At 52.2% G+C, this 8,630-nt stretch overlaps 1 protein-coding gene across 1 annotated transcript; it reads right to left on the bottom strand.

Moving 5' to 3' along the window:
* Nucleotides 1-5,968: 5,968 nt before the first annotated feature.
* Nucleotides 5,969-7,551, bottom strand: LOC138487238 (putative uncharacterized protein ENSP00000383309). Its single transcript, XM_069613873.1, has 2 exons — nt 6,485-7,551; nt 5,969-6,416 (listed from the first exon to the last, which is right to left on the bottom strand). Exons 1-2 carry the CDS (start codon nt 7,549-7,551, stop codon nt 5,969-5,971), a joined length of 1,515 nt encoding a protein of 504 aa, XP_069469974.1.
* Between the last annotated feature and the right edge of the window lie 1,079 nt (nt 7,552-8,630).

Here is an 8,630-nt window from a genome sequence, read left to right as displayed (position 1 = left end):
TGTTCAGCTCGGTCGCTGGTGCTGTGATGTTGAGCTCGGTCTTTGGTGCTGTTCTGTTCAGCTCAGTGTCTAGTGATATGAGGTGCAGCTCAACCTTTGGTGCTTTGTCATTGAGCTCGGTCTCTGGTGTTGTGATGTTTAGCTCAGTTTCTGGTGCTCTGATGTTCAGCTTGGTCTCTGGTGCTGTGATGTTGAGCTCAGATTCTGGTGCTCTGATGTTCAGCTTGGTCTCTGGTGCTGTGATGTTCAGCTCAGTCTCTGGTGCTGTGATGTTGAGCTCAATCTCTGGTGCTGTGATGTTCAGCTCAGTCTCTGGTGCTGAGATGTTCAGCTCGGTGTGTAGTGCTATGAGGTGCAGCTCAACCTTTGGTGCTGTAATCTTCAGCTTAGTCTCTGGTGCTGTTATGTTCAGTTCTGTCTCTGGTGGTGTGACGATGAGCTTGGTATTTGGTGCTGTGACGTTGAGCTCAGTATTTGGTGCTGTGACATTGAGCTCTGTCTCTGGTGCTGTAATGTTGAGCTCGATCTTTGGTGCTGTTCTGGACAGATCTGTCTCTGGTGCTATGATGTTGAGCTCGGTCTTTGGTGCTGTTCTGTTCAGCTCTGTCTCTGGTGCTGTGATGTTGAGCTCGGTCTTTGGTGCTGTTCTGGTGAGCTCCGATTCTGGTGCTGTGATGTTGAGCTCGGTCTTTGATGCTGTTCTGTTCAGCTCTGTCTCTGGTGCTGTGATTTTGAGCTCGGTCTCTGGTGCTGTGATGTTCACCTTGGTCTTTGGTGCTGCGATGTTCAGCTCGGTCTCTGGTGCTGTGATGTTGAGCTCAGTTTCTGGTGCTCTGATGTTCAGCTTGGTCTCCGGTGCTGTGATGTTCAGTTCAGTCTCTGGTGCTGTGATGTTGAGCTCAATCTCTGGTGCTGTGATGTTCAGCTCAGTCTCTGGTGCTGAGATGTTCAGCTCGGTGTGTAGTGCTATGAGGTGCAGCTCAACCTTTGGTGCTGTAATCTTCAGCTTAATCTCTGGTGCTGTTATGTTCAGTTCTGTCTCTGGTGGTGTGACGTTGAGCTTGGTATTTGGTGCTGTGACGTTGAGCTCAGTATTTGGTGCTGTGACATTGAGCTCTGTCTCTGGTGCTGTAATGTTGAGCTCGATCTTTGGTGCTGTTCTGGACAGATCTGTCTCTGGTGCTATGATGTTGAGCTCGGTCTTTGGTGCTGTTCTGTTCAGCTCTGTCTCTGGTGCTGTGATGTTGAGCTCGGTCTTTGGTGCTGTTCTGGTGAGCTCCGATTCTGGTGCTGTGATGTTGAGCTCAGTCTTTGATGCTGTTCTGTTCAGCTCTGTCTCTGGTGCTGTGATTTTGAGCTCGGTCTCTGGTGCTGTGATGTTCATCTTGGTCTTTGGTGCTGCGATGTTCAGCTTGGTCTCTGGTGCTGTGATGTTGAGCTTGGTCTCTGGTGCTGTGATGTTCAGCTCGGTCTCTGGTGCTGTTATGTTCAGTTCTGTCTCTGGTGGTGTGACGTTGAGCTCGGTATTTGGTGCTCTGACGTTGAGCTCGGTCTCTGGTGCTGTGATGTTCAGTTCGGTCTCTCGTGCTGTGATGTTGAGCTCAGTCTTTGGTGCTGTTCTGTTCAGCTCGGTCTCTGGTGCTGTGATGTTGAGCTCTGTCTCTGGTGCTGTGATTTTCAGCTCGGTCTCTGGTGCTGTGATGTTGAGCTCAGTCTTTGGTGCTGTGATGTTGAGCTCAGTCTCTGGTGCTGTGATGTTCAGCTCGGTCTCTGGTGCTGTGATGTTGAGCTCAGTCTCTGATGCTGTGATGTTCAGCTCAGTGTCTAGTGCTATGAGGTGCAGCTCAACCCTTGGCGCTGTAATCTTCAGCTCCATCTCTGGTGCTGTTATGTTCAGATCTGTCTCTGGTGGTGTGACGTTGAGCTCGGTATTTGGTGCTGTGACGTTGAGCTCAGTATTTGGTGCTATGATGTTCAGCTCTGTCTCTTGTGCTGTGATGTTGAGCTCGGTCTCTGGTGCTGTGATGTTGAGCCAGGTCTTTGGTGCTGTGATGTTCAGCTCTGTCTCTGGTGCTGTGATGTTGAGCTCGGTCTTTGGTGCTGTGATGTTCAGCTTGGTCTCTGGTACTGTAGTGTTGAGTATGGTCTCTGGTGCTGTGATGTTCAGCTCGGTCTTTGGTGCTGTGATGTTGAGCTCTGTCTCTGGTGCTGTGATGTTGAGCTCGGTATTTAGTGCTGTTCTGGTCAGCTCTGTCTCTGGTGCTGTGATGTTGAGGTCGGTATTTAGTGCTGTTCTGGTCAGCTCTGTCTCTGGTGCTGTGATGTTGAGCTTGGTATTTGGTGCAGTGACCTTGAGCTCGGTCTCTGGTGCTGTGATGTCCAGCTTGGTCACTGGTGCTGTGATGTACAGCCTGGTCTCTAGGGCTGTCATGATGAGCTTGATCTTACATGCTGTTCTGTTCCTCTCTGTCTCTGGTGCTGTGATGTTGAGCTCGGTCTTTGGTGCTGTTCTGATCAGCTCTGTCTCTGGTGCTGTGATGTTGAGCTCGGTCTTGGTGCTGTTCTGTTCAGCTCTGTCTCTGGTCCTGTGATGCTGAGCTCGGTCTCTGGTGCTGTGAAGTTCATCTTGGTCTTTGGTGCTGCGATGTTCAGCTCGGTCTCTGGTGCTGTGATGTTGAGCTTGGTCTCTGGTGCTGTGATGTTCAGCTCGGTCTCTGGTGCTGTGACGATGAGTTCAGTCTTTGGTGCTGTTATGTTCACCTCGGTCTCTGGTACTGTGACGTTCAGCTCAGTCTCTGGTGCTGTGATGTTCAACTCGGTCTCCGGTGCTGCGATGTTCAGCTAGATCTCAGGTGCTGTGATGTTCAGCTCAGTCTCTGGTGCTGTGATGTTCAGTTTGGTCTCTGGTGCTGTGATGTTCAACTCGGTCTCCGGTGCTGTGATGTTCAGCTAGATCTCTGGTGCCGTGACGTTGAGCTCGGTCTCTGGTGCTGTGACGTTGAGCTCGGTCTCTGGTGCTGTGATGTTCAACTCGTTCTCCGGTGCTGTGACTTTGAGCTAGGTCTCCGGTGCTGTGATGATCAGCTCTGTCTCTGATGCTGTGATGTTCAGTTCGGTCTCTCGTGCTGTGATGTTCAGCTCGGTCTCTGGTGCTGTGATGTCCAGCTCGGTCTCTGGTGCTGTGTTGTTCAGCTCGGTCTCTGCTGTTGTGATGTTCAACTCGGTCTCCGGTGCTGTGATGTTCAGCTCGGTCTCTGGTTCTGTGTTGTTCAGCTCAGTCTCTGGTGCTGTGACGTTGAGTTAGGTCTCTGATGCTGTGATGTTCAAATCGGTCTCTGGTGCTGAGATGTTCAGCTCGGTCTCTGGTTCTGTGATGTTCAGCTCGGTCTCTGGTGCTTTGATGTTCAGCTCGGTCTCTGGTGCTGTGATGTTCAGCTCGGTCGCTGGTACTGTGATGTTCAGCTCGGTCTCGGGTGCTTTGATGTTCAGCTCGATCTCTGGTGCTGTGATGTTCAGCTCGGTCTCTGGTGCTGTGATGTTCAGCTCGGTCTTTGGTGCTGTGAAGCCCAGCCTGGTCTCTAGGGCTGTCATGATGAGCTTGATCTTTGGTGCTGTTCTGATCAGCTCTTTCTCTGGTGCTGTGATGTTGAGCTCGGCCTCTGGTGCTGTGATGTTCAGCTCTGTCTCTGGTGCTGTGATGTTGAGCTCGGTCTTTGGTGTTGTGATGTTGAGCTCTGTCTCTGGTGCTGTGATGTTGAGCTTGGTCTCTGGTGCTGTGATGTTCAGCTCTGTCTCTGGTGCTGTGACGTTGAGCTTGGTATTTGGTGCTGTTACCTTGAGCTCGGTCTCTGGTGCTGTGATGTCCAGCTCGGTCGCTAGTGCTGTGATGTACAGCCTGGTCTCTAGGGCTGTCATGATGAGCTTGATCTTTGGTGCTGTCCTATTCAGCTCTGTCTCTGGTGCTGTGATGTTGAGCTCAGTCTTTGGTGCTGTTCTGGTCAGCTCTGTTTCTGGTGCTGTGATGTTGAGCTTGGTCTCTGGTGCTGTGATGTTCACCTCGGTCTTTGGCGCTGCGATGTTCAGCTCGGTCTCTGGTGCTGTGATGTTGAGCTTGGTCTTTGGTGCTGTGATGTTCAGCACGGTCTCTGGTGCTGTGACGTTGAGCTCGGTCTCTGGTGCTGTGATGTTCAGCTCGGTCTCTGGTGCTGTGATGTTGAGCTCGGTCTTTGGTGCTGTTATGTTCACCTCGGTCTCTGGTACTGTGACGTTCAGCTCAGTCTCTGGTGCTGTGATGTTCAACTCGGTCTCCGGTGCTGTGATGTTCAGCTAGATCTCAGGTGCTGTGATGTTCAGCTCAGTCTCTGGTGCTGTAATGTTCAGTTTGGTCTCTGGTGCTGTGATGTTCAACTCGGTCTCCGGTGCTGTGATGTTCAGCTAGATCTCTGGTGCCGTGACGTTGAGCTCGGTCTCTGGTGCTGTGACGTTGAGCTCGGTCTCTGGTGCTGTGATGTTCAACTCGTTCTCCGGTGCTGTGACTTTGAGCTAGGTCTCCGGTGCTGTGATGATCAGCTCGGTCTCTGATGCTGTGATGTTCAGTTCGGTCTCTCGTGCTGTGATGTTCAGCTCGGTCTCTGGTGCTGTGATGTCCAGCTCGGTCTCTGGTGCTGTGTTGTTCAGCTCGGTCTCTGCTGTTGTGATGTTCAACTCGGTCTCCGGTGCTGTGATGTTCAGCTCGGTCTCTGGTTCTGTGTTGTTCAGCTCGGTCTCTGGTGCTGTGATGTTGAGTTAGGTCTCTGATGCTGTGATGTTCAAATCGGTCTCTGGTGCTGAGATGTTCAGCTCGGTCTCTGGTTCTGTGATGTTCAGCTCGGTCTCTGGTGCTTTGATGTTCAGCTCGGTCTCTGGTGCTGTGATGTTCAGCTCGGTCGCTGGTACTGTGATGTTCAGCTCGGTCTCGGGTGCTTTGATGTTCAGCTCGATCTCTGGTGCTGTGATGTTCAGCTCGGTCTCTGGTGCTGTGAAGCCCAGCCTGGTCTCTAGGGCTGTCATGATGAGCTTGATCTTTGGTGCTGTTCTGTTCAGCTCTTTCTCTGGTGCTGTGATGTTGAGCTCGGTCTCTGGTGCTGTGATGTTCAGCTCTGTCTCTGGTGCTGTGATGTTGAGCTCGGTCTTTGGTGTTGTGATGTTGAGCTCTGTCTCTGGTGCTGTGATGTTGAGCTTGGTCTCTGGTGCTGTGATGTTCAGCTCTGTCTCTGGTGCTGTGACGTTGAGCTTGGTATTTGGTGCTGTTACCTTGAGCTCGGTCTCTGGTGCTGTGATGTCCAGCTCGGTCGCTAGTGCTGTGATGTACAGCCTGGTCTCTAGGGCTGTCATGATGAGCTTGATCTTTGGTGCTGTCCTATTCAGCTCTGTCTCTGGTGCTGTGATGTTGAGCTCAGTCTTTGGTGCTGTTCTGGTCAGCTCTGTTTCTGGTGCTGTGATGTTGAGCTCGGTCTCTGGTGCTGTGATGTTCACCTCGGTCTTTGGCGCTGCGATGTTCAGCTCGGTCTCTGGTGCTGTGATGTTGAGCTTGGTCTTTGGTGCTGTGATGTTCAGCACGGTCTCTGGTGCTGTGACGTTGAGCTCGGTCTCTGGTGCTGTGATGTTCAGCTCGGTCTCTAGTGCTGTGATGTTGAGCTCGGTCTCTGGTGCTGTGATGTTCAGCTCGGTCTCTGGTGCTGTGATTTTGAGCTCGGTCCCTGGTGCTGTGATGTTCAGCTCGGTCTCTGGTGCTGTGACGTTGAGCTCGGTCTCTGGTGCTGTGACGTTCAACTCGGTCTCCGGTGCTATGATGTTCAGCTCGAGTTCTGGGGCTGTGACGTTGAGCTCGGTCTCTGGTGCTGTGACGTTGAGCTGGTCTCTGGTGCTGCAATGTTCAACTCGGTCTCCGGTGCTGTGATGTTTAGCTCGGCCTCTGGTGCTGTGTTGTTCAGCTCGGCCTCTGGTGCTGTGACGTTGAGCTGGTCTCTGGTGCTGCGATGTTCATCTCGGTTTCCGGTGCTATGATGTTCAGCTCAATCTCTGGTGCTGTGATGTTGAGCTCGGTCTCTGGTGCTCTGACGTTGAGCTCGGTCTCCGGTGCTGTGATGTTCAGCTTGGTCTCTGGTGCTGTGATGTTCAGCTCGGTCTTTGGTGCTGTGATGTTCAGCTCGGTCTCTGGTACTGTGATGTTGACCTCGGTCTTTGGTGCTCTTCTGCTCAGCTCTGTCTCTGGTGCTTTGATGTTCAGCTCGGCTTTGATGCTGTGATGTTCAGCTCTGTCTCTGGTGCTGTGATGTTCAGCTCGGTCTTTGGTGCTGTTATGTTCAGCTCGGTCTTTGGAGCTGTGATGTTGAGCTCTTTCTCTGGTGCTGTGATGTTCAGCTCTGTCTCTAGTGCTGTGACATTGAATTCGGTATTTGGTGCTGTTACCTAAAGCTCGGTCTCTGGTGCTGTGATGTCCAGCCTGGTCTCTAGGGCTGTCATGATGAGCTTGATCTTTGGTGCTGTCCTGTTCAGCTCTGTCTCTGGTGCTGAGATTTTGAGCTCGATCTTTGGTGCTGTTCTGGGCAGCTCTGTCTCTCGTGCTCTGATGTTGAGCTCGGTCTCTGGTCCTGTGATGTTCACCTTGGTCTTTGGTGTTGCGATGTTCAGCTCGGTCTTTGGAGCTGTGATGTTGAGCTCTGTCTCTGGTGCTGTGATGTTGAGCTCTTTCTCTGGTGCTGTGATGTTCATCTCTGTCTCTTGTGCTGTGACATTGAATTCGGTATTTGGTGCTGTTACCTTAAGCTCCGTCTCTGGTGCTGTGATGTCCAGCTCGGTCCCTGGTGCTGTGATGTACAGCCTGGTCTCTAGGGCTGTCATGATGAGCTTTATCTTTGGTGCTGTCCTGTTCAGCTCTGTCTCTGGTGCTGAGATGTTGAGCTCGATCTTTGGTGCTGTTCTGGGCAGCTCTGTCTCTGGTGCTCTGATGTTGAGCTCGGTCTCTGGTGCTGTGATGTTCACCTTGGTCTTTGGTGTTGCGATGTTCAGCTCGGTCTCTGGTGCTGTGATGTTGAGCTTGGTCTCTTGTGCTGTGATGTTCAGCTCGGTCTCGGGTGCTGTGACATTGAGCTCGGTCTCTGGTGCTGTGATGTTCGGCTCAGTCTCCAGTGCTGTGATGTTCATCTCGGTCTCTGGTGCTGTGATGTTCAGCTCGGTCTCTGGTGCTGTGACTTTGAGCTCGGTCTCTGGTGCTGTGACGTTCAACTCGGTCTCCGGTGCTATGATGTTCAGCTCGATCTCTGGTGCTGTGATGTTGAGCTCAGTCTCTGGTGCTGTGACGTTGAGCTCGGTCTTTGGTGCTGTTGTGTTCAGCTGGGACGCTGATGCTGTGATGTTCAGCTCAGTCTCTGGTGCTGTGATGTTCAGCTCGGTCTCTGGTGCTGTGATGTTGAGCTCAGTCTCTGGTGCTGTGATGTTGAGCTCAGTCTGTGATGCTGTGATGTTCAGCTCGGTGTCTAGTGCTATGAGGTGCAGCTCAGCCAGATCCATCTCTGGTGCTGTTATGTTAAGTTCTGTCTCTGGTGGTGTGATGTTGAGCTCGGTATTTGGTGCTGTAACGTTGAGCTCAATCTCTGGTGCTGTGTTGTGCAGCTCGGTCTCTGGTGCTGTGATGTTGAGCTCGGTCTCCGGTGCTGTGATGTTCAGCTCGGTCTCTTGTTCTGTGTTGTTCAGCTCGGTCTCTGGTGCTGTGATGTTGAGTTAGGTCTCTGGTGCTGTGATGTTCAAATCGGTCTCTGGTGCTGAGATGTTCAGCTCGGTCTCTGGTTTTGTGATGTTCAGCTCAGTCTCTGGTGCTGTGATGTTCAGCTCGGTCTCTGGTGCTGTGATGTTCAGCTCGGTCGCTGGTGCTGTGATGTTCAGCTCGGTCTCGGGTGCTTTGATGTTCAGCTCGATCTCTGGTGCTGTGATGTTGAGCTCAGTCTCTGGTGCTGTGATGTTCAGCTCGGTCTCTGGTGCTGTGAAGCCCAGCCTGGTCTCTAGGGCTGTCATGATGAGCTTGATCTTTGGTGCTGTTCTGTTCAGCTCTTTCTCTGGTGCTGTGATGTTCAGCTCGGTCTCTGGTGCTGTGATGTTCAGCTCTGTCTCTGGTGCTGTGATGTTGATCTCGGTCTTTGGTGCTGTGATGTTCAGCTCGGTCGCTGGTGCTGTGATGTACAGCCTGGTCTCTAGGGCTGTCATGATGAGCTTGATCTTTGGTGCTGTCCTGTTCAGATCTGTCTCTGGTGCTCCGATGTTGAGCTCGGTCTCTGGTGCTGTGATGTTCACCTTGGTCTTTGGTGTTGCGATGTTCAGCTCGGTCTCTGGTGCTGTGATGTTGAGCTTGGTCTCTTGTGCTGTGATGTTCAGCTCGGTCTCGGGTGCTGTGACATTGAGCTCGGTCTCTGGTGCTGTGATGTTCGGCTCAGTCTCCAGTGCTGTGATGTTCATCTCGGTCTCTGGTGCTGTGATGTTCAGATCGGTCTCTGGTGCTGTGACGTTGAGCTCGGTCTCTGGTGCTGTGACGTTCAACTCGGTCTCCGGTGCTATGATGTTCAGCTCGATCTCTGGTGCTGTGATGTTGAGCTCAG

This window comes from Ambystoma mexicanum, chromosome 9, assembly GCF_040938575.1.
Source record: "Ambystoma mexicanum isolate Mex_15411 chromosome 9, UKY_AmexF1_1, whole genome shotgun sequence".
Taxonomy (NCBI): Eukaryota; Metazoa; Chordata; class Amphibia; order Caudata; family Ambystomatidae; genus Ambystoma; species Ambystoma mexicanum.
The sequence above is the reverse complement of the archived record's forward strand: the minus strand, read 5'-3'. Positions and strand labels throughout refer to the sequence as shown.

Excerpts from the sequence above, each read along its gene's own strand:
- LOC138487238 (XM_069613873.1), bottom strand. The coding sequence starts at position 7,551 with ATGGATCTGGCTGAGCTGCACCTCATAGCACTAGACACCGAGCTGAAC. Across the intron at positions 6,417-6,484 it reads ATGACAGCCCTAGAGACCAG|CACTAGAGACAGAGCTGAAC; the intron begins GCTGGACATCAC and ends TCAATGTCACAG.